Genomic DNA, 26,789 nt, shown 5'->3' on the forward strand with positions numbered 1-26,789 from the left:
ATTTAAAGCTTGTGTTTCCTTATTTATTTTCATTTTGGATGATCTGTCCATTGGTGAAAGTGGGTTGTTAAAGTCCCCTACTATGGGTGTGTTACTGTTGATTTCCCCTTTTATGGCTGTTAGTATTTGCCTTATATATTGAGGTGCTCCAATGTTGGGTGCATAAATATTTACAATTGTTATATCTTCTTCCTGGGTTGATCCCTTGATCATTATGTAGTGTCCTTCTTTGTCTCTTCTAATAGTCTTTATTTTAATGTCTATTTTGTCTGATATGAGAATTGCTACTCCAACTTTCTTTTGGTTTCCATTTGCATGGAATATATTTTTCCATCCCCTTACTTTCAATCTGTATGTGTCTCTAGGTCTGAAGCGGGTCTCTTGTAGACAGCATATATTTGTGTCTTGTTTTTTTATCCATTCAGCCAGTCTGTGTCTTTTGGTGGGAGCATTTAATCCATTTACATTTAAGGTAATCATCGATATGTATGTTCCTATTCCCATTTTCTTAATTGTTTTGGGTTCGTTATTGTAGGTCTTTTCCTTCTGTTGTGTTTCTTGCCTAGAGAAGTTCCTTTAGCATTTGTTGTAAAGCTGGTTTGGTGGTGCTGAACTCTCTCAGCTTTTGCTTGTCTGTAAACGTTTTAATTTCTCCATCAAATCTGAATGAGATCCTTGCTGGGTAGAGTAGAGTAATCTTGGTTGCAGGTTTTTCTCCTTCATCACTTTAAATATGTTCTGCCAGTCTGTGCTTCCTGGACTTGATTAACTATTTCCTTTCCCATATTAGGGAAATTTTCAACTATAATCTCTTCAAATATTTTCTCAGTCTCTTCCTTTTTCTCTTCTTCTTCTAGAACCCCTATAATTCAAATGTTGGTGCATTTAATGTTGTCCCAGAGGTCTCTGAGACTGTCCTCAGTTCTTTTCATTTTTTTTTTCTTTCTTCTGCTCTGCAGCACTTATTTCCACTATTTTATCTTCCAGGTCACTTATCCATTCTTCTGCCTCAGTTATTCTGCTATTGATCCCATCTAGAGTATTTTTAATTTCTTTTATTGTGTTGTTCATCATTGCCTGTTTCATCTTTAGTTCTTCTAGCTCCTTGTTAAATGTTTCTTGCATTTTCTGTATTCTATTTCCAAGATTTTGGATCATCTTTACTATCATTATTCTGAATTCTTTTTTCATGTAGACTGCCTATTTTCTCTTCATTTGTTAGGTCTGGTGGGTTTTTATCTTGCTCCTTCATCTGCTGTGTGTTTTTCTGTCTTCTTATTTTGCTTATCTTACTGTGTTTAGGTCTCCTTTTTGCAGGCTGCAGGTTCGTAGTTCCCGTTGTTTTTGGTGTCTGTCCCCAGTGGCTAAAGTTGGTTCAGTGGGTTGTGTAGGCTTCCTGGTGGAGGGTACTAGTGCCTGTGTTCTGGTGGATGAGGCTGGATCTTGTCTGTCTGGTGGGCAGTACCATGTCTGGTGGTGTATTTTGGGGTGTCTGTGGACTTACTATGATTTTCGGCAGCCTCTTTGCTAATGGTTGGTGTTGCGCTCCTGTCTTGCTAGTTGTTTGGCATAGGGTGTCCAGCACTGTAGCTTGCTGTTCATTGACTGGAGCTGGGTGCTGGTGTTGAGATGGAGATCTCTGGGAGATTTTTGCCATTTGATATTATGTGGAGCTGGGAGGTCTCTTGTGGACCCGTGTCCTGAAGTTGGCTCTCCCACCTCAGAGGCACAGCACTGACTCCTGCCTGCAGCACCAAGGGCCTTTCATCCACATGGCTCAGAATAAAAGGGAGAAAAAGTAGAAAGAAAGAGGCTAAAATAAAATAAAGTTATTAAAATGAAAATAATTATTAAGAAAAATATTTTTTAAGTAAAAAAAAAAAAAAGGATGGATAGAACCTTAGGACAAATGGTGAAAGCAAAGCTATACAGACAAAATCTCACACATTAGAATACACTTACACACTCACTAAAAGAGGATAAGGGGAAAAAATAATAAGTCTTGCTCTCAAAGTCCACCTCCTCAATTTGGGATGATTCGTTGTCTATTCAGGTATTCCACAGATGCAGGGTACATCAAGTTGATTGTGGAGTTTTAATCTGCTGCTCCTGAGGCTGCTGGGAGAGATTTCCCTTTCTCTTCTTTGTTCTCAGAGCTCCCGGGGCTCAGCTTTTGATTAGGCCCCGCCTCTGCGTGTAGATCGCTGGAGGGTGTCTGTTCTTCGCTCAGACAGGACGGGGTTAAAGGAGCAGCTGACTCTGGGGCTCCGGCTCACTCAGGCCGGGGGAAGGGAGTGGTGCGTATGCGGGTGAGCCTGCAGCGGCAGAGGCCGGCGTGTCGTTGCACCAGCCTGAGGCATGCCATGCGTTCTCCCGGGGAAGTTGTCCCTGGATAAGGGGACTCTGGCAGTGGCGGGCTGCACAGCCTCCCCGGAAGGGAGGTGTGGAGTGTGACCTGCGCTCGCACACAGGCATCTTGGTGGTGGCAGCAGCAGCCTTAGCGTCTCATGCCCACCTCTGGGGTCCGCACTGTTAGCCATGGCTCACACCCATTTGTGGAGCTCCTTTAAGCAGCGTTCTTAATCCCCTCCAGGTACGTGGGGAGTTTCTTGCCTTTTGGGAGGTCTGAGGTCTTCTGCCAGTATTCAGTAGGTGTTCTGTAGGAGTTGTTCCACTTGTAGATGTATTTCTGGTGTATCTGTGGGGAGGAAGGTGATCTCTGCGTCTTACTCTTCCGCCATCTTCCCCCTCTCCGTGTAGGTCCTTTTGAATGATGCTACCTTCTCCAGAGTAGGTTTGTTCTTCTATGTCCTATTGGTAATGCATGAATTCATGGCTGAGCCTCTCCAGAGCAGGCCTCAGCAAACTATGGCCCACAGGCCAAATTGCCTGTTTTAGTGGGACACAGCCCCGCACTTCTGTTTAGTCATTGTCTATAGCTGCCCTCATGCTACAACTGCAGATTTAAGTAATATTAAGTAGTTGCAATAGAGTCAGAATTTTCCACAAGCCTAAAATATTTATTATCTGGCCCTTGGGAAAAAACAAAAACAAAAACAAAAAACCCTGCTCTACACTGTTCTAAGACTAGAGCAACATCCAGTATATCCAGACTCTGCCACATGAGCTCCTGCATTCCTAAATCCTATTCTCCTGCTTCCATTTGGATTGATACGTGGGGCTCATCCTTTATCCTGGTCATTTAACTAAGTTAAAGCCACTATTTCCTCTATCACAGGATCTTCCTCTTTTTCTATCTATCATCATCATTTTGCTGAAACACACCTTCCATTTGCTTCCTAACTGAGAGTCGAAAGTTTGCAGATGAGTTATATTTTCTTTTAGATCTGAAAATGTCTTTTCAATAAATGCAATAAGTAATCTGGGCATAGAATTGTAAGTTTAAAATATTTTTCCCTCTGGAGGCTCTGAATGAGACATTTTGGGCACTTAGGGACATGTTTTATTGGAGATACTCACATGCCAATATGTGGTTTATATTTTCCCTGGGAATTTTCTTTCTCTAGGAAAGAATCTTTGGATATTTTGTAGGAATTAGTGGTCAGTTCTTCCCCTTAAATTTTTCAGAATATACCCTTGCCCTGTTTGGGGCCCACTTCTCAGTCCTGCCCTTTGCCATAATGGGTGTATCTGAGCCAGGAGTCCATCTGTGGTTCTGCCATATGAATTTCTCTCCTCTCAACAAAAGCAATCTTTTCTCTTCCTTTTTGTACCCTACTACACATATCAATACTCCCCAATCACTTTCCGTGTTTAAAAATTTGCTAAACTCTCATCCACTGAAGTCCCATCTCTGGTCCTTTATCCTAAAGGATTACACCTAGTGATTTTCTTTTCTATTATTACAGGGGCATCAGACTGGGAAGGGAGATAGGCACATGTTTATGCTACCTTCTTTAAACAATTGCCAGACCTACTATGTTTTCAGTGCTCTACAAAATGAGACAAACCCTAGAGATACCTCAAAAATAAATGTATTCTTCTAATATATATTGATTTTTGACTCTCTCCCTTATTTTAACCCAAAGCCCTTTTCATGTTACTTTTCACAACATGATAGAAGACTATTAGAATTGTTTCCTATTTATCTTCCTAAATAAACTTTAAATTTCTAACATTAAAAATCAATTAAAAATCCATATGATTCAAAATATTTTGTTAAAGAGCATGTTGGGCTTACTTTTGAGTAAATAAAACATAAAAGCAAATGATGGATCCAAAAATAGACTGATCTGTTTTTATCTAAAGATAGCAGCTACTGTGTGGAAATACCAGTTTTATAATACCTCAAATAAAAATTTCCCTGTATATGCAGACTAAATATGCAGTATATTTTACTCAAGTTGTGGATATTTTTTCTGTTATTATTTAGCAGCATCCATGACAAGTGACATGCAGCTTTTGTTTATTCCATTAACATAAACATGAAATATTCCTGTTCATGCTTTTCTGTGCAATGAAATTCAAAGGAATCATCTGGCCTTCCATTATTTAAATAAGAAAAAAGGAAAAGAAACAATGACAAAAAATTATTTAGCATCTTTCTCTGCTCTGCTTGCAGTCTTATATGCCTGGTCAAAATGTTTTAAAGTTTCTGAAAATTCTACTGCTCATTAATCTCAATTTCAACGAGCCATATGATATATATTCACATTATTATAAATGTATTTTTCTTTACTTCTGTCTTCCATTAGCCTATGAGGTTTTTTTTTTTTAAACTTACATTTTTAAATTTGATTGTAAAATGCAGTGTGATAAAACTTAGAAAGTACTTGAAACATGATAATATTGTCAACCATTTCTTGAGCTTTTAATCTAATAAATAAGACTAAATGTTGTTTATGTGATTTTAACAGATACTCTTGCAGAGCTCAAGTAGCAGAGTTCAACCCATTATTTTTCCTTTCAAACATGATAACTGGTGTCATCTAATCTGGGATGGCTACTGCTATTCATGGCTAATTTGGGGACACTGGAATTAATATATAGTCTTAAATTTGGAGTTGCAAGTACCATACCCAAAGTGCAGATTTTGAATGGATTAAAAATCTAAGGATCTGCTTAAGAAATGCGTCCCTAGAATGCTAAGTTGATAAGAATTTTCAAGGTATATATTCCATATACTGTTTATATCCTTAAAAAAAAACAACCCAGAATTTTCTTACTGAATGAGAGCAGTAATCCACCCCAGCAATGAGAGTGGTACTAGTAGACATTATGGAGAAGAGTGTTTATCTCCACTGAGATTCCAAAATGTATGGTTGTCCTCTGGACATCCCTGAATTAATTAGTTCTAATACTATCAGTGGTTTATTTAAACAAGCTTGAAGGTCCTACTATTTGTTAAATTTCCACAATATTTTAGTTCAATAATGCACATTTTAAATGAATTAATTTATATAAAGAGCTTAAAATAATGCTTAGTACCTACTTGGCTATTATTATTCTTTTCATGTAATAGGAGGCAATGAGTAAAAGTATATTAAGAAATAGTTTTTCAATGGCCATGCTCAAGCTCAAAGAGTTGCCTATTCTAACACTTTGTGAACAATATTTTCATAATTTCTAAGGTGACATTCAGTATTAGGGATAACAGTCCTGGACTTGAGTTTCTTAAATCTCTCAGCAAGGAGGTATATAAAAACATTCCAAAAATGGAAAGCAAAAATTGACAGAAGTAGTATAATCAAAAATTGATAAATTTGCCAATATGGTAGGAATTTCTGATACACTTTCTTTAATAATTGCTAGATCAAGTAGAAAACAATCAGTGAGGCTAGAGGGAGTGAGGAATATAATTAACAGATTCTAGCTTATGGATATGTAGATAGAATGATAAACCTAAATTTGCCAAATCACATTCCCTTTTTTTATTTTTATTTTTTTAAGTTATTACAAAATATTGGCTATTTCCCCATATTGTATTATACATCCTTGTACATCTATCTTATACCTAATACTTTGTACCTCCCACTCCCCCACCCCTGTGTGCCCCTCCCTCCTTTCTCTCCCCACTGGTAAGCACTAGTTCTTTTTTTTATTATTTATTTATTTATTTATTTATTTATTTATTTATTTTTGGCTGTGTTGGGTCTTCGTTTCTGTGCGAGGGCTCTCTCCAGTTGCGGCGAGCAGGATCCACTCCTCACTGCGATGCGTGGGCCTCTCACTGCTGCGGCCTCTCCCGTTGCGGAGCACAGGCTCCAGATGCACAGGCTCAGTAGTCGTGGCTCACGGGCCCAATTGCTCCGCGGCATGTGGAATCCTCCCAGACCAGGGCTTGAACCCGTGTCCCCTGCATCGGCAGGCAGACTCTCAACCACTGCGCCACCAGGGAAGCCCCACCACTAGTTCTTTATATCCGTGAATCTGCTTCTTTTTTGTTATATTCACTAGTTTGCTGTACTTTTTAGATTCCACATATAAGTGATATCATACAGTATTTGTCTTTCTCAGTCTGACTTATTTCACTCAGCATAATGCCCTCCAAGTCCATCCATTTATATATATATATATATATATATTCTAAAAAATATATATATATATTTCACATCTTCTTTATCCATTCATCTGTTGATAGACACAACAGGTTGCTTCCATATCTTGGCAAATGTAAAAATAATGCTGCTATTAACATTGGGATGCAGGTATCGTTTCCAGTTAGTGGTTATTTTGTTTTTTGTTTCTTTTTCAGATATATACCCAGGAGTAGAGTTGCTGGGTCAAATGGTAGTTCTATTTTTATTTTTTTGAGGACCCTCCATACTGCTTTCCACAGTGGCTGCACCAGTTTACATTCCCACCAACAGTGTACAATGGCTCCCCTTTCTCCATGTCCTTGCCAACATTTGTTATTTGTATTCTTTTTGATGATAGCCATTCTGACAAGTGTGAGGTGATATCTCATTGTGGTTTTGACTTGCATTTCCCTGATGATTAGTGATGTTGAGTATCTTTTCATGTGCCTTTTGCCTATCTGTATGTCTTCTTCGGAAAAATGTCTATTCAGGAGTTCTGCCCATTTTTTAATCAGGTTGTTTTTGTGATGTTGAGTCATATGAGCTCTTTGTATATGTTGGATAGTAATCTCCTATCGGTGATATCATTTGCAAGAATTTTCTCCCATTAAGTAGGTTGTCTTCATGTTTGCTTGATGGTTTCCTTTGCTGTGCCAAAGCTTTTAATTTTAATTAGGTCCCATTTGTTTATGTTTTCTTTTATTCCCTTTACTTTAGGAGATGGATCAAGAAAATATTGCTGCCATTTATGTCAAAGAGTATTCTGCCTATATTTTCCTCTAGGAGTTTTATAGTGTCCAGTCTTACATTTAGGCCTTTATTCCATTGTGAGTCTATTTTTGTATATGGTGTTAGAGAATGTTCTAATTTCATCCTTTTACATGTAGCTGTCCAGTTTTCCCAGAACCACAAAGTTCCCAGACTGTCTCTTCTCCATTGTGTATTCTTGCCTCCTTTGTCTAGATTAGGTGACCATAAGTGTGTGGGTTTATTTCTGGGCTCTCTATCCTGTTCCATTGATCTATGTGTCTGTTTTGGTGCCAATATCAAACTGTTTTGACTACTGTAGCTTTGTAGTACAGTCTGAAGGCAGGGAGCCTGATTCCTCCAGCTCTGTTCTCCTTTCTCAAGATTGTTTTGGCTATTTGGGGGTCCTTTGCACTTCCATACAAATTTTAAGTTTATTTGTTTTAGTTTTGTGAAAAATGCTATTGGTGTTTTGATAGGGATTGCACTGAATGTAGATTGCCTTGGGTAGTATGGTCATTTTAACAATATTGATTCTGCCAGTTGAAGAACGCAGTATATCTTTCCATTAGTGTGACATTTGCAATTTCTTTCATTAGTGTCTTACATTTTCCTAGTATGGGTCTTTTGTCTTCTTAGATAGGTTTATTCTTAGGTATTTTATTCTTTTTGATGTGATTGTTAATGGGATTGTTTCCTTAATTTCTCTTTCTGATAGTTTGTTGTTAGTGTATAGAAATGCAACAGGTTTCAGTATACTAATTTTGTGTCCTGCAACTTTACCAAATTCATTGATGAGCTCTAGTAGTTTTCTGGTGGCATCTTTAGAATTTTCTATGTATAGTATCATGTCATCTGTAAATAGGCAAATCACATTCTCTTAAAGTACAAAAATATTAATGAAAACTGACCATGTACTAGGCCATGAAGCAATTTGCAACAAATCAGATTTTTATAGAATACATTTCTAACCAAAGTACAATTAGCTTAGAAATAAATAGAAAGGTAACATAAAAAATTAGACAGTTTAAAACATAGTTTTAAATAACTTGTGGGTTATCTTTAATGTAATTAAATAACATTTAAATAATTCATGGGTTATTTTAATATAAATGAGAAAATCTCTAGAACTAAACAAAAATGAAAAAAACACATTTTAAAACTCATGTGGTACAATAAATGCCGTACTTTAGAGGTAAATACATATATAGCCTTAAAATGCTTATTTTAGAAATGAAGAGCTACTAAAAATTAATAACCTAAACATCCAACTTAACAATTTAGCAAAAGGGAAATAAAATAATCAGAAAGAAAGTGGAAGGTAAATAGTAAAGAAAAGATTAAAAACAGTAAATAGAAAACATAATAGAGAAAAAATAAGTTATTTTCTTAAAAATGTTAATAAAATTATAAAACTCTGATAAAAAAGATCAAGAAAAATATAAGGTATAAGTAAACAATGTTACAGATGACAAAGGAAAAGATATAGCTACTAATAAATATTTAAAAATCAACAGTAAAATATAAACAGTATGTGACAATAAATGTAACAACTGGATAAAGGAGACAAGTTTCTAGAAGATTGTATATTACAAAACCTCAGGAGGAACAAGATCCTATATTGTCCTATGTCCACTCCATAAACTGTATCAGTATTTAACAGTTTTTTCCCCACAAAGGAAATTTTGGATCTAAATTTTCAGGGTTGGGGTGGGGTGCAAATTTTACCAAACATGTAATTCCAAAACACATATACAGAAATACTTTCAAAGAATATTAAAGTTTTATTCCCCAGACAAATCTGCGGGCTGAAAAAAGTTTGTTTGATTTGTATTTTGGTATTAATGAAATGTAATGCTAGGCAGTTTTCTTAGGTTGGATATATCACTGAACAAAAATTATTTCCTCACTTCTTTGGGGTTTGTTTCAATAATAATATTCTAAGTGCTTATTTGTTCAGTTAGCATAAAGGAGTGAAATTATAACAAATTATAAATGGCAAAAATGTTGCTCTATAATGTTTATAATAATGAGTCATATGACATTTGATGGTAAAAACTATCTTTTAAATAATAATTAAAAAGCTGATTGCAAAGCTCTTTAAAAAGATTTGTTAAGATAAGTTATGTTACATATAATAGCATGAAAACTGCATATACTATAATAATCAATAAAGGATCTTAATTATATACAGAAAAATAGTATATTATATAGTATTAGTACACGTTTAAGAAAAATAATATAAACTTTATGCTTAGGAAATAGAGTAGAAGTATATACACCAAAATGAGATTGTATTCCAGTTATTTGGCCTATGGGTGATAGCTTCTTTCCTTTCAAGTTTTTACTCTAGCAAATGTTCTCATTTTAATGTCACTGAATTTCGGTAGCATCCTACAATTGGTAGCATTCATAGTTTAATTCTCAACAGTATTTCCTTCTTAGAAACACATATAATAATGGTATATATTGCAATCTAGGACTCAGTGAAAACATCTTCTGAATAAATAAAATAATAAGCATAAGCTTTTTAGAAGATGAACTATGATGAATGTCTTCTGAAGGACAAAACTGACTGAATAAAAGTTTGCCTAAAATAATGTTCACATTAGTGAAAATAGTGCTTTAACATGAAAACAAACTTTTTAATGTTCATTTTATTAGAACATGCGCCTGATACTATCCCTTGAGAATAAATAATCACATTAAAATGTCAACAATTCTGAATTATGGTTTAATTTACAGAGTCATTACTGATTATCTATGCATATTTTCTTTAAGATAAAATGAACTAATATAGGTTTATTATAAACCTTTGGTATATTAAAGCTATTCAAAGTCTTTATTGCTATTAAAGAATTGTGTAGGGCTTCCCTGGTGGTGCAGTGGTTGAGAGTCCGCCTGCCAATGCAGGGGACACGGGTTCGTGCCCCTGTCCGGGAAGATCCCACAAGCCACGGAGCGGCTGGGCCCTTGAGCCATGGCCACTAAGCCTGCGCGTCCGGAGCCTGTGCTCCGCAACGGGAGAGGCCACAACAGTGAGAGGCCCGTGTACCGCAAAAAAAAAAAAAAGAATTGTGTAATATCACTTTTAATAGTAACTCAGGACAGACACTCACTGGCTTTTTTAATCAAAATAATCATCTCTGTATTTTTGGAGAGCTGATTTTTCTCCCATTTTTGAAAACATTTTGACCACTACAGCTGACAGTCTACTAGCTTCTCTTAGTCATGCTTGACTAAACACAAGTCCTCTGCTGTGAATACTGATTATGTTTATTGCCTGACTGAATTCCAAAATGTCTTCTTTGTGCCAGTGCAGGAATTCATACATGCTGGGGGAAATGATGCTGTCTCACGCTTGCCCACTCAAGTAATACTTGAAAATGTTTAGTGTATACTTTCACATAGAGGATTCAATACTGATGAAGGTGTCTGTCATGAGGATGTCAGTCCAGTCGTGCAGTCAGGAAACATTAGACCCATGCTGTTCATGATGATAGACACTGGGGATTAAGATGAAGACAAAATCCCTGTGCTCTAAATTTTCACAGTGTAATGGAGAAATGAATGAATGGAAACTTACAGCTAATGAGAGAAGTGTTGTTAATAGAAAAATATAAAAGGGGGGCATTGGAGAGTAATAAAGGATCATGCTTAAATGAAGGATATTATCCAGCCTAAAATGGAAACTAATATTTGAGAACTAACTCTTTGCTAAAAGCCATCCATGTATTATCACAAGTTAATGGCTTAATAAAACACAAATTAATGATTTTACAGTTCTGGGAGTCAGAAGTCTAAAATCAGTCTCATTGGGTTAAACTCAGGGAGCTGACAGTACTGATTCACTCTGAGCACATCAGGGAAGAATCTGTTTCCTTGACTTTTCCAGCTTTTAAATGTCTCCTGCCTTCCTTGGTTCAAGTTCCCTTCTCCATCTTCAAAGCCACCAGCATAACATCTTCAAATCTCTCTCTGACTTCTTACCTCTGTTTCCATCATCCCATCTCCCTCTCTGACTCTCAGAGCCTTTATGATTACACTGGACCCAACTGGATTGTCCAGGGTAATCACATCTCAATCCCTTTTGCTGTATAAGGTAACATAGTCACAGATTCTGTGGATTAGAATGTGAACGTCTTTAGAGCTACTAAATGAATTAAGGGATAAAGACAGAAAAGCAGGTTTTAAGAGATATTATGGTTGAATTGTGTCCCCCCCAACCCTGAAAATGTATATGTTATATCCCTATCCCCCAATGTGAATGTATGGGGAAGTAGGGCTTCTAGGTTTTAATTAAAGTTAAATGAGATCATAAGGGTGGGATCCTAACATGATAGGATTGGTGACTTTATAGGAAGAGGAAGAGGGAGAGATCTCTTCCTTCTCCGTGGCCTCACCAAGGAAAGGACATGAGGACACAGTGAGAAGGTGGCTGTCTCCAAGGCAAGAAGAGAACTCTCAACAGGAAACCAATCATCTGGCACCTTGATTTTAGATTCCCAAACCTTCAGAACTGTGAAAAACTTAATTTCTGTTGTTTAAGCCATCCAATCTGTGGTATTTTTTAATAATAGTGCAAGCCAGCTACTGTAGGAGATAATGATAGGATTGCCCTTAGAAGATGTCTAGGTAGTTATGCAAGTCTGGAGTTCAAGAGAGAAGTCTGAGCTGCAAGTGTAGATTTGGAACTTAACAACCTAAATAAAGTCAGTAGCTGGTGGTAGTGAAAGATATTACCCTGAGACAGTGTGTGTACTGAAAAGGGATTGTAGCTGAGAAAAGAACTATATTTTTCTAGTAACACTTCTATCCAATGCAGAGTGCTCAGCAGCCTGGTTATGGGAGGAGAGACTGGCAGATGTTTGAACCGGTCCTAGGTTTCATTTGCAGAGAATGGGTGGCCGCAAGGCTAGTGAAAATATGTAGTAACAGTAGGAGCTGCCAGAGGCAATGCTAGGTACCTTTACTTCTTATAATTCTGCAAATCAGATAGTCACGTTTTATAGATAAGGAAACGGAGACTCAAAGACATTGAGTAACTTTCTCTGGGTCACAGAGATTTTTTTAAATTAGATTTTATTTCTAAAATGGTCCTTCTGATGGCAGCATAGAGAATAAATTTTTATAGAGCATCAAGCAGAGTTTTGAAATGCAAATATTTTTTAGTCTAAAGAGCTCTTTCAATCTGCCTTGAGGGAAGAAAGCAGGTGGTATGAGAGGCCTGTGGTAGAGGCTGATACTGGATTAAAAAAGTGTTCTAGGAGTAGAGGTAACAGTGAGTTTGAAAAGTCAAAATAATATGAATAAGAGTATTCAATAAGTGAGTAATACACTGGACTTTATAATGTCAGAGATAGAGAAAACTTTAATCTTCTTGAGGACAGAGTTATAATTGGGAGTTTGTTTTATCAGAAAAGAATAAAAACTACTCAGAAAGAAAAAGAGGCTGTCTGATGTTTGGAATGTGGTGTGGGAAAAAATGGATAATGCGTTACTGACCTCACTCACTAAAGAAATCCTTACCCCTTGTTTGATAAGGAAGTCATTCTCCTGTCTTGCAGAAATCCTGCTTCCTGGCTTAGGCTTTAAGAACCCAGCAGTGAAGGATACTTAGAGTGACATATTTAACATACTCTCTGTGGTATCAGTATAATTTTAAAAGACTCAGTGGTTACATGGAATTTTTCTTAGACTAAAAAGCTTTGTAAATATTTACACATTACTCTTTATCTCTCAAGAAGAAGATAGGTGGTAAGTATTTAACCTATCCACAATGATGCTAAAGCAGGAAAAAGGAATATGACTTCCTCTAATTCCACAAAACAAATTAGTGGCGATGCCAGAAATAGAAGCCCTAACTTGTAAACCTGTCCTCTTCCATGTCTTAGTCGACTCTTCCTATTGACAAGCCTTGTTAAACACGAGAAGTCTTGCATTGTGTTGAACCTTCCTGTGAAGTTGAATCAGAAACATTCAAATATCATTTCAACTGGTGTGAGATTATGTTTTCAAAAAGATGTTCTCTTTCCTATGTCGAAGGTGTGCTGTGTTCTCTTTCATATGTGGAAGAAACCAGACAGAATTAGTCATAAGGATTCTGGTATTTCATCCCTGAATGACAGACAGTGAATGCAATGGGGTGTGTGACCCTCCTGATAATAATAATGGAATTTACCTTAAGACCTCAAGAGACTAATAAATCCCTCTAGAACTGAATTAAAAATCTGTTATATGATTCTCCTCTATGCCTCTTCTTTTTACTCCTTATATGACACTTTAAACTATTCTTCCTGTTGCCTTTATACTCAGAAATGAAACTGGATTGTTTGCAGTTAAGTTTAAAAATAAAACTGAATACAGAAGGTATTGAGGTATCTCTTAACTGTATACAATGAAAGAAGAGCAAAAATTGGAAAATTTTTACTCTCTCTAAGATAGCCCAACTTTGAGTCTGGAGTTGTGTTTTCCCCACATTCATGCAGCAAGTATTAAAGAAGTGCTTATTATGTACTAAAAACTGAGAGTACAATAGGAAATAGAGACAGTTAATCCCTGTGCCATCATGACTTAGATTACAGTTGACTGGATGGAATTCAGGGGAAGTGTTGAAATGGAGGGATAGTTACTAAATGAGTAAACTAATTAAAAATGAATTTCAAAGATAATTTCACATAGTTCAAAGTGCTATACAGTAAATATGTTATGCTAATGCTCTCAAGCCAAAGACCCCAGGAACACACTATAGTTGAAAAAGCCGGGTTTATTGCTCATTTCAGCAAGGGAAAACACACACCATGGGGAACTCTAGTGTGTGTCAGTAAAAAGGTGTTAGAAAGAACCTATTATAGCACTTGGGCTTTGGTTGGGTGATTTGGCAGGGGGTCCAAGAAAGCAGGAGTTTGCTCTGGATTAAATGCTGTCAGAAAGCAATGGCAAATCTGCAATTGAATATCTGTTCTCATTGCCTCCTATTGGGTGCCTCCATCACCCTGTGATGGCCGAATACACAGTGCCTTACATTGAACAGGTGAGATTAACAGGTACTTATTCATTCCATATACTTACAGCCGGGGCGGGGGGAGGAGGGACACCATATGCCACACAGGGCCACCTGGGCTACACTTGGGAACCCAGTGGATAACCGGGGGCTGTGGGAGACAGGCTTTGTAGTGTCAAGAGGGTAGGGTACCCCCGATACCCTCAGGAGGATGTGACTGGCTTGCTTGAATCATTCCCCAGGCTGGCAGGAGAGTGAAACCTGTCACTCAGGGATGAGGAGGAACTGCATCTTATCCGTTTGATAAGGCGGGTTGTTTGCCCTTATCTGTGGGAGCAGAGTGAGGAGGAGAACCCGTGGTAAAGCCATTTGAGGCCCTCCCTGTTCCCCCGCGCTGTCAAACAGCACATAATATTGGGCCTTAGTTTTAGGACTTCTACCATAGTATCTCAGTGAATCTTATCTACAGGGAAGGGAGACTAGAACAAGAATAAGGTTTTAATTGGTAGAGAAGTAGCAGTCACTCATTTTAGCCAAGAGAAGAGGAGATGTTTAGTATTTTGGGCAATGTGACCTTGCCTTTTTTTCTGTGCTTAGGCAAAATTATGCAGCAGCCTTGCTCAGTCTCATTTTATTGTGTCTCAGAGTAACCTGGTTGAGGTTGAGGTTGGTATAATGTCTGATAGGAGAATAAAATAGCCTAGCTCTGAGAGCGAGGCCGGCTTCTGATTGTAGAGCTGCTATTTTTTTCTGTCTGATTTGGAGGGACCTGATGTTGGTGGGGGACTAAATGAGATGGGTTCATCAGAGTAAGTTTCTGAAGAGGGGAAAGGTTGGCATTTGCTGCTTATATGAAGCCATCACGTAGAGAAGAACTGAGCAGGGTGGAGACAAGGGAGGAAGGGGAACAACTTGTAGAGAGCATTCCCGTCAGAGGAAAACAGCAAGTGTGATGAAAGAAGCATGTCATTACACCTGAGAGTTATGTTTTATTTTATTTATTTATTTTAACATCTTTATTGGAGTATAATTGCTTTACAATGGTGTGTTAGTTTCTGCTTTATAACAAAGTGAATCAGCTATACATATACATATGTTCCCATATCCCTTCCCTCTTGCATCTCCCTCCCACCCTCCCTATCCCACCCCTCTAGGTGGTCACAGATCACCCAGCTGATCTCCCTGTGCTATGCGGCTGCTTCCCTCTAGCTATCTAGTTTACGTTTGGTAGTGTATATATGTCCATGCCGCTCTCTCACTTCGTCTCAGCTTACCCTTCCCCCTCAAAAAAATGGTTCTGAAGAACCTAGGGGCAGGACAGGAATAAAGATGCAAACGTAGAGAATGGACTTGAGGACGGGGAGAGGTATGTTTTTAAAAACCGTCAAGAGCGTGGCTTTCTGCTTCAGTGACTCTTAAGGGGTTGGAGGTAAGGGAGTACCAGAATCTCAGAACAGGGGGAGTAAACTTTCAGAAAGCCTCCAGGGGATGTTGATATGATAATCCTCCAAGACAGATTGTCCCTTGTTGCCTCTACCCTCCTCCACAGGTTTAGTTAAACGATATAGGCTTTATGTGGAAAATCCAATTCTAATTGATAATTTAATATGACCCTATATACCGTAAAACAAAATTGCTTGTCCAGAAAGGTTTTCACACCATCCAGGGAGAGAGATGGAATTGTTAACAAGTGCGTGGGCTGTCAGTGGCAGAAGATCAATTATCCTAGATATATTTTTCTTGACTCTCTTGAGACTAGATAGACTGTAGTGAGTTTTCCAGACCATCTAATATACAACCTAGTTAAGCGAGGTCTCCATTTCCATTTTATAGTGAAGGATTCCTAATATATGGTTTTATCATTCCATCTACCTGTGCATATCCAGTTAATGTGTTTGAACACTATACAATAGTGAGTTTGAAGACATCATTGTTACTAACTGGGAATTTAGCATATTAGCACAAGTATTAACAATGATAAATATCTCAGACAGCAGAGAATAGTGATTATAAGCATGGACTCTGGAGCCAGATTGCCTAGGTTCAAATTACAGCTCTACCACTTTGTAATTACATTACCATGGACAAGTTACTTAGCTCGTATGCCTCAGTTTCCTCATCTGTAATGTGAAGATAATAACAGTACCCACCTCAAAGTTTTGTTGTCAAGATTAAAATATTTTTTAGGTTTTTAGACCTGGCCCATGATAAGCACTATATATGTGCTAGCTTTGTAATAATGATGGTGAGACTGTGTTGGTAAAGGGAAAAAAAAAGTATTTAACACCATATTCCTATAGTTGATGAGTTAATGATCAACTAAACAGTATATATAAAAGTTCACATTTTATTAAGGGATAAATTCTCTTTCCTATGATTACATACAGGACCTCCACTCTTGCTACAAGGACAATCATATAATGGATCAGTCTTCGGCAATATTTTAAAATATGCATTTAATTTAAAATATTTTTTCCTTTCTGGCTGATTTGCCTGATTCATCCAGGCTTACTACAGATAAGAGTTATAATATATTCTATGACTGATTTTTTTACACTATGCCTAAAGAATGCACTAGGAGTCTCAGATCTTTAATTGAGGCAGCCATATTTAGTGTCACTGAAATAAGTGTGATAATAGCTTGATCATGCAAAGCTTGACATGAAGAAAATACCTGCCTGGTGTTAATAAGATTACATGAATTTCACACAACAGAAGACCAAAGTAAATTGCCACTCTGCCTATCTTGATAAAATACCAACAGAGTTTGCTATTCATTTCACTATATTCAAAAGTTTATTTGAATTACTATGAAATGTTAACAGAAAATCACTTGCAATCTGGGCTCATGGCAGGTGAGAGGTTTTAAAATATTGTTGAATCTTTATATGTACTAACAGATTTATTAAGGCAAAATAAAAGAAAGAAGAAGAAAAAATATTTGTTTTGTTCTAGATATTCATTAAAGCAAACCAGAGTGATCTGAAAAGGAATTTCAAGTATCTTAGTAGGCCTGGATATATCGGACATTAATTTAAACATATACATATACCTTTACTCTCAAGGTTCACAGCCTCAATAGAAGAATGTTGAAAATTTCTATCATTTGCCAATTTTTTATGTCTAAGAGAAAATCTTTAAAAAATTAAAAACATTATTACAAACAAAACTGGAAAACTATGGCTTCTTTCTCCTGTGAACATAAGAACATTTAACTTCCAATAAGTTGAAAGCATCATTAAGTAAAAAAAAAAAACAACTATTCTTGTTTTGATGTCAAATTATGTAAGATTTGTAAAACCCCAGTATCACATACACTGAACTTAGGGACCACATTCTAGTCAGCATTTTTTGTTTGCTTGTTTGTTTATTTTTTTACCATATATATATATATATATATATATATATGTATATATATACATATATATATATATACACATATATATATGTGTGTGTATATATATATGTATATATATATATATATAACTCGCTAGACTGCTTTTTATTTCTAATGGACATGTTTACACATAATTTAGGAAGCAAAGTTTTGGCTTATTTCCTTTCTAGTTTTTTTTTTTTTCATTTAGAAAAACATCTTAGCATCTATACCGAAATATAATTAATATCCATGAATAGTCAACATTTAGTTGACTGTAATGAATTGGTTCAAAGAAAATATGGATAATCTGTGGTGCTGCAAAAATTTAATTTGATCCTCTACACTTAAACTTACATAGCATCGAGCTACTGGCCAGAACTGCTAGCTAATAAACCAACTGAAGATACTTTAATTTTTATTTCTTTCACCTTTCCAAAGATTTATATAACTTAAAGCACATAAATAGTACTTTACAGTTTATAAGCACTTTTATATGCATTATCACTTTTGATCTTCCCAGTATCCTTATGGGGAAGGAACATTATAGAATTACAAAAGGTTTCATTATTATATTCACTTTATAGATGAATAAATTGGGGATCAAGCATCATGCTTTTAAGTAAATGCAGGAAATTGACCATAGAAAAATTAAATATGAAATCTCAAGCTTTATTGAATTTACTGCATTGCACTGAGAAGTCTCTGACCATCCTTCCCTCAATAACCCCTCTAGTCAACCTTGTCTCCTTACTGCCCTACGTCCATGTCATTCTCTTTACTGTTTCTGACCGTTGAATCTTTGTCTTCACTTCCCTCACTCCATATACTCCTGTCTGGAATGTTGCTACTTTTCTTGAATATCTGAATGCTACCCATCATTCAAGGTCCAGCAAAAGTTCCACCTCCTCCAGGAAGTCTTGCAGCTCCCATTGTTCTTACTTAAATAATACAACATTTGCAGGGATTGGTTCTTAGGTTCCCAAGTGTTTCAATGTTTCATCTAAATTCTCCTACTAGACTATAAGCTACAAAGAACAAAGACCAACTCTTATACTTCTTTGAAATCCACAGCACTCTAGCACTGGATATATATGTAGTAAATTCATGATAAATATTTGGCTGTTTTTTAATCTATCCATTGGAGCCATTGCTGAACTGTAGATAATCTTACTGTATTTGTATTCAAACCATGTGACATGTAATTTAACCTGTGTGAACTCAACTATAATAAGTAATTATAGTTAATTATAATTAACTATAATTATAGTGTGGTCTTTTCAATATGTTCATATACCAGTTGACCCTAGCATTGATTTCTAATGGCAGTGAAGCCCAGACATATGCCTGTGCAATCAAATCAACTACATATGCCTGATGGATTCCCTGAAAAGAGCAGGCATTTGGCCCATATATCAGTATTGAGAACAGGAACAGGAAATGTTATGCAGTGATTGCTTTTCTATAGAATTGCATTAGCATCACCCATTCTGCTAGTCATAATTTCTCAGCAGATCAGGGATATCTATCAATGGAAGTTCCTGTGGTACAGCATATGAAAATGCATTTCATTATTTATTACAAATGATGCTGATCAGGCATATTGTCATTACAAGTTTAATTTTTAAGGAAGAGTTCTCTGTGTAAAAATGGCACATTTGAGAGTCATCATCTTAAAAAACAAAAAGATGGTACTTTGTGACAATTCAATTTTTCTGGAATATAAGTATTCTGTTTAAACAACTACTTTTGTTCATATTTTAAGGTGAATTTGGAGAAGTCTGTAGTGGGCGTTTGAAAACACCAGGGAAAAGAGAGATCCCAGTTGCCATCAAAACTTTGAAAGGTGGCCACATGGATTGGCAAAGAAGAGATTTTTTAAGAGAAGCAAGTATCATGGGTCAGTTTGACCACCCAAATATCATTCGCTTAGAAGGTGTTGTCACAAAAAGTAAGTACTGATTTTCTTCTTTTATATATCTGTCTCAATTCCTTAAATAAAAAAAAAAAAAGCTTACTAGCAATATCACAGCCATTTTGGGGATAACTTAGTTCAGATATCATCTTCAGATATCGTCCCTTGGAGTCTTGATATTAGTCTATGACATTATCAGAGTTTGCATTGGTCACCAAACAGCTTTGAAATGTTTTTTTATTACCTGTAAATCATTTGCTAATTTAACTTGAAATAATAAATCAAGGTAAAGGGTTATATATTTTTTCCTAATTTCTGTAAGCAATTCACTTCTTCTGAACCTGCTTAACTTTCAATATTAATAGGAGAAACAGTTAAAATATTTGGGGTCATTAAGGTAAAATAGTTCTGTTTGTAAATAAATGTCATAGACAATACAAATATAGAATGCTTTATCTAAAGTAAAACTTTCAAATAAAAAGTTCTTTATGGAACCTACCTACATAAATGCCATTAGAACTGTATTATTTTAATTTATATAAAATGAAGAAAAGAATTACAATTTCTGAAATAAAAATCCAGTTTTTACAGAAATAGTGGGATCAAAACCATTCCTTTGGGAAAAAAGTTTCTCGGAAATCCAAAACTAATCATATCATCTAAGAAATAGATTGCAATATCTTCACTTTTATTTGAATAATGATAAGGCATAACTTAATATTTCTCTTTATTTTATTCACTAATGAGTTATAACATAAAACTCAATATAGTATGGCATTGTAAACTCATAAAAATAATCTAACTCTTTGAGAGGCATTTTTCTTTTGTAAAACTGAAATTTCTTTTAAAACTATTTAGGTGAAATTGAAATTTCATGTTATATTTGGAAGAAGGAAAGTGTAAAATCTTACTAAAAACGTTTAACTGACTCTGTGTCTGAAACTCCAAAGTCCTTCTCACAATGCATTGGCCAACATGCTATCCAAGGAGAGCAGAAAATTACTGATAGCCATGACAGTTTGGAGGACACAAAAGTTTGCTTTTGATTTCAGCTGTTGCCATGGGCTGTTACTTTAGTGGCCTTAGTAGAACCTTCCAGTATTCATGCCCTTGTGTTGTTCTCTCCCACATTGATTGTGGGCTTGTCCATGTGACTAGCCTTGGCCTATGGGACATTAACAAGTGTGATACAATTGGAAGCATCTTACATATTTGTACACTGGACCTTATCCTCTTGGAACACTCTGTCATGTAACTTAGTCTCCAATGTTGAGCAAAGCCAGTACCTATGGTGAGGCCACACGCAGAACTGCAAAGAGGAGAACTGAGTCATTCTAGTCAACAACAGCTCTACAAGAGCTCCCAGCAGATAATCAGCACTGAGTGCCAGCTTTGTAAAGAACCACCTCAGACATTACAGCCCGTACTTCTACTGCCAGATGGCTGCAGCTGCAGATGATATTTTGTGGAGCAAAGTATCCACCCAGCTCAGTCCAATCAACCCGTAAAAATCATGAGAGATAATAAAATGGTTGTTGTTTTAAGCTGCTCCGTTTTGGATAGTTTATTACACAGCAATAGATAACCAAACAGATGGACACCAGTTAGAATTCCACTCCTGCCACTGAAGTCTTGTGAAGTTTTAGGTAGATGATTTAACATCTCTATTGTTTACTTCCACACTGTAAAATGGGGCCAAAATAAGTCCTACCCAATAGGAATGCTGTATGGATTAATTTTATAAATGTATTTAGCATGTGACTCATAGTAAGCCACATTAAATGGTAGCTATTATTGGTACTATAGTTTACCATTTCATTCTCATGGTAACTCTTATGCATATCTGCTGAACCTTCAGTATTCACTGAAGGATATTGAATATCAAAAGGGTGAATTAACCCACATAAGGACCTCTAACCCATAGTAAGTGGTATGACTGATGTTCAGACTGAGGTCTGTCTGTTTGACAGATCCATGGGATTTTTTGTTTCTTTGCTTTTTATTTTGCTGAATAAATCAGAGTTTTACACTTTGCCTTATCTGAATTAAATAGCATTAAATAAATGACAATCTGAATAAAATAACACAATACTTTTTAAAAATAAAGAAAATATTTAGGTGAGTGGAATAAACTATCTCTTATATAAAATTTGGAGAGATCCAGATATGCCACAATACCTAACAATAATACTAATCTAAAAGAGAGAGAGGAAACAACATATTAATTATTTCTTTTATATATTCTGACTTCTTTGTCATTAATTTAGCATGAACATTTCAAGTTATTCCTTCTGTTTTATATCTCTCTGGAATGAAAATGATAATTTTAAAGTTGGATTATGAACCTTTGCAAAACATTTAAAATAATTTAAGTATGCTGTTGAAGTCCTCGTATGAGTATTTATGCATGAAATATCTGGAAATAAATATCTAACAATAAATTCAGATCAGATATTTATTTTCTACCTTTGATAAATCACATTCTGTGAATTATTCATGTATCCCTATGTGTTTTATTATCTATATAATATTATATATAATTTGGCCCTAAGAAGTAGTAGGAATTATTCTAAATCAACTGAAGAGGTTTAATAATATAATCTATGGCACTTGTCTGCCAGTTTGAAATACTCAGTTTATTTCACAAAGACATTCAAACAACTAACACAGTGATTGCTTTACATCTCTAACAATCTTGTATAAAATTGGGACCAGTGACCCTTACGTAGCCCAATTTTTATGATTCCTAGGTGAAGGTCCTTATTCCGTTTTAAGAAAAAGAAAAAGAAAGGGAGAAAGGATAAGAAAAGAAAAGAAAGGCTAATTGAGAAAGGATAGATACAATATGCTTTTGAGTGGCAATAATCATTGTAGTTTTAACTTGTAAGTATGAGCCCCACATAAGGGTGTTGTAGTGATGCTGAGGTGGGTGGTGGAGATGGAGAAAGGAATAATTCCCCCAAAGACAAGTGGGCATATTTATACTGTTATATTCTTGCAAATGCTATGGGATTTTTAAGAGAAAGGCAATAAATAAATGAATGCCTCATTTCCATAAATACATGGTAATTGTTCCAAGATTACCCTTAAGTAGCTAAGAGATAGCTAGCAGTTAATGCTCCCTAAGGACTACCATATTGCATAAAAGATAATACTGACAAAGATAAAGATGCAGTATAGGTTTATACGGTCATGTTAGTAGATTATCCTGGGGTTCTGAGAAATAAATACACTGACTCTCAGTTGCAAGTAATGCAAAATTATAGATCAAAATCTTTATCAGATCCTTTTATAAATTCTTAATATGCATAATTTTTATCTTACCTATAGGTTTTATTGCCGAGATATACATATTATAAAGTTCTTGGAAACACTTTTGCTCTTTCATACTTGTGCATATAACTACTTTTATTATAAACTTCAAAGTTAAATGATTAAAAGCTGTGTTATATAGAAAGTGTGTCAGATAAAAGTTGAACCTATTTGTTTGACACACATCACAATTTCATTAACCTATTAAGAAGCAACTGATATAGAAAGAGATTAATCCAGCTAAACCATTTGCTTAGCACATACATTTTCTCCAAGAAGCAAATAGAAGCCATCAGTTAGAGAACAGACTTGTAGCTATTAGTACCATGGATAGTAGCAGTTTGTAACAGGTGATGTATACACCAGTGTCATTAACTACATATCCAAAAGAGAAAGTACTACCTTCTATAAAAAGATAAGAATTGTGGTTAAATGATAAAGAAACACAATGCAGTAACCACACTCTAGAAGATGGGGCCCTACAGTTTGAATTCATGATGATATGGAAGAACCAAAAGGAGAAAGAATGAAGTGCCTATCTCCCAGCTTAGGTAACAACTAAATATAGGTATACTAACTACATCTCAAATAAATCATAAATCCAGTGAGGAATAATAGAAGTCAATCAGGATATCAAACAAATTCCCAAACATAAATTTATTTTATCATGGGACATTGCTAAGGACTCTAGAACAGCATAGAATCTATAACACAAAGTACTGGGCCTGCACAAACCATCTTTAAATATTCCAGAATATTGAGGGTTCCTTCCAAATAGTTTTGATGGGTCCACCTGGACTCTAAGTCAGAGAGTAGATTCGGGCCAGTCAAATAGACAATAAATACACAAGAACTGTTTCTCCAGTCCCAGAATTGCATTTTACTTGTCAAGTAATACATTCTCCAAGATTTCGACGATTACAGTTGCCACCAATATGATAGCTGCCTCTCCACCTGCTTGTATATTCTGCTACTCGACACAGGGTCTTGTGCAAGTTATTCAATGACTTTAAGCCTCAATATTTTCCTCTGCACAAAGGATTGAAAAGTTCAGATTGTACTACAAAACAAGAAAGGTCACATCTAACCCTAACATGTTTGTATTTCATTCCTTTGCCAAAAGAAAGAGTCATGAGATGTTGGTAAGGAAGGTTTGTGCCAGTAATAACTTACCACCCCACCTCCAACTTTATTATAATGTCAGGTTCATATCGGTGATCAGGAAGAAACAAAAAGTGCCTTTAATAAAGTGTTTATCTTACAGTCTGTAAAGTAGAAAAGTATAGGTAAAATTTTGCTGTAAGCAAAATCAAGGTTTGGATATATGGAATATATGTTGAAGGGAGTAAAACATTCTGTGAACTGATTCCAATGAAAGAAATTAGACTTTTTTTGTGAAATTCAGCTACTCAACTAGCTAAGATAGGTTAAGAATTTTGTTTTACTTTGTTTTGTTTTCCTAGGAACATTTACTGAGCATCACCAAGGTGTCAGACACTACTGCTTATTAAAACCTAGAGATAGAGAAAAAATGGTCTCAGTGCTCTTGAGAAGTTCATTTGTTGGCTCCAGTCCACTGGGAGCAACAAACAAGTAGGCCAGTATTTCCCAATATGGTGTGGCATGGGCTATTTTGGATACAATTATTTGTTAACTCATTCATTATTTTATTCAGAGAATATTTATTGGGTGCCAACTCTTCTAATCACTGGTAATAGAGTAGTGAAAAAGACAGAGCTTTTACCTGCTGGAGGAAACAAAAAGGAATCTAAATATATCAATATAATTTTAGATAAAGAGAACAAACCTGAGAGAAGTGAAGGAGCAAGCCATGCTAGGGTTTGGTAGGATAGTATTCCAGGCAGAGGAAACAATAAGTTCTAAACCCTTGTGCTAAGAAAGAATGTGGCGTGTTGGGGGAGCATCGAAAACAGCTAGAGCTAAGTAATAATAGTGTGAATTATATATTGAAAGAAAAAACTAGAGGCAGGTAAAACAGTAAGGAGGCTAGTATAGTAATCCAAGTGAAAAATGATGAGAAAGATAAAGAGAAGAATTAGATTCAAGAGCTGTTTCCAAGGTTAAATTAGGAGACTTGAGTGACTGATTATATATGAGGAATGAGGGAATGGGGATGGTTTTGGATGACTTCCAAGCTTCTGATTTACATAAGCAGGGAGACAGAAAGGAAATTATGGAGAAATAATAGATTTGGAGGGTTAACAATGAATTCTGATTTGGACGTGATAAGTTAGAAGTGTCTTGGACATTTAAAGACTTCCAGGAAGCCTCGGTGGAATTCTGGTGTGCAGGTGCAAATGATGGGTGGATCAGTAGTTGAAGCCATTGGGAGGATGAAATTACCCAGAAGGTTGAGGAGAACTAGCCCTAACAGGCTGACTTAAAAAGAAAAGCTTATGAAAGAGACAGACAGAACAACCTGGAAGAAGGAGGACAGATCTCTAAGAATGAAAGATGGGTCATTAGCACAAAATGAGCTGGGAAGCCAAATAAAATAAGGATTGAGAAGCATCTATTGGATGGAGAAACTAGGAGGACACAGCCCACTGTGAGAATCAAGGCCAAGATTGCAGTGGACTTTAGAGTGAGTGAGGCATGTGTGCACTGCAGTCAGACTGATAGCTTAAAAAATGCAAATTAGATTGTGTTCATTTCTTACTTAGATTCCAAATGCTTAGCATTCTTTAAATCATTCATTCATTTAAGTAATATTTATTATGTGCCTAACTATTAGGCGCCAGCACTTTTCTAAGTATTAGGTATTTGGCAATGGATAAGAAAGTCAAAACGCCTGCCCTCCTGGGTCAGGTCCCTGGGTCTTTTTTCTCTGGTTTCATTCTCCACCATCCTTCTTGAATCCTAGATTGCTTTCATACTAAATGACAAAATCATCTCAAAACTTATTCTCATTTTTCCCATGTATTCTTTCTTTTCTAAATCCCTGAGGCACTGGAAGAAAATGTACCAAACTGACCCTAAATGGGTTCATAGATAACTATGGTATGCAAAGATTGTTGGTAGCTAGAAGACCCAGCTGCCTTTGGAGTTACCCGCCTTCTTTTTTTCAGTCATGTACAAGGCTAGATCATTTGCTGAGGTGATAGGTAGAGGGCCTGAGGTGTTGGTGAATATTTGAATTGGCTCTTGAGAAAAGTGTGAAAAAAAAACTGATTAGGAAAGGTTAGAAAGATTGTGGGTATTACCAAGAACACAAGAGAACCTGGAGATCAGGACAGAAGCTGCTGCCCCAAAGAGCACTGTTGATAAATGAGGAAAAGAATTGATAGCATGAAAGTAGGAAGAGATGCAACCCGAGGGAAAAGGGAAGATGAGAGGCAACAAAAAGAGAAGAAATAGAGATTTTCTCTCTTCTCCTACCATCTTTAATATTTACTATTTACTGTTTATGGAAATCAGTGATGAATTATTCTTATGCAGTTTCTGGAGTCTAACGGAGTCTCAGAGGTCTACTGCAAAGTATTTGCCACTTGAAATTATAATGTATACATATGGATAAATAAAAAATGAAGCAAGTGTGACTCTGAGAAACAGTAACAAGACGACATAGTCTGGTCGCCCTGTGTATCACACTGTTCAAGCAGCACTGGGGCTACTCAGGATCACCAGCTTATTTTCTTTCTGCCAGAGTGTACTTCTCTCTTTACAAGAGAGAATAAACTTCCCCTGTATTCAGAAGGAATTTATTCTTGTCTCTTCAGTGTTTAAGTATCTGAGTTTTCTCAAGGTCATTCACTCTAATCATCTCCCTAGATCTACTTCTAACTTACTGTCTCCTTCCTGTGGTTCTCTCTCTTTTCTAAGCCAGCCTGCTAATTATTGGGTAGACTGTAATAAGAAGTATCAGTTTAAAAATTC

The 26,789-nt window shown here is 36.1% G+C and overlaps 1 protein-coding gene across 2 annotated transcripts in view; it reads left to right on the forward strand.

Moving 5' to 3' along the window:
- Positions 1 to 26,789, forward strand: part of EPHA6 (EPH receptor A6) — an 856,224-nt gene that overhangs the window by 629,941 nt on the left and 199,494 nt on the right. For both annotated transcript variants that reach the window (XM_060098637.1, XM_060098638.1), the window contains one exon: positions 19,431 to 19,616. In XM_060098637.1, the coding sequence (XP_059954620.1) occupies positions 19,431 to 19,616 (186 nt within the window). The remainder of the gene's footprint in view (positions 1 to 19,430; positions 19,617 to 26,789) is intronic.

The sequence above is a fragment of the Mesoplodon densirostris genome, chromosome 5 (assembly GCF_025265405.1).
Source record: "Mesoplodon densirostris isolate mMesDen1 chromosome 5, mMesDen1 primary haplotype, whole genome shotgun sequence".
Classification (NCBI taxonomy): domain Eukaryota; kingdom Metazoa; phylum Chordata; class Mammalia; order Artiodactyla; family Ziphiidae; genus Mesoplodon; species Mesoplodon densirostris.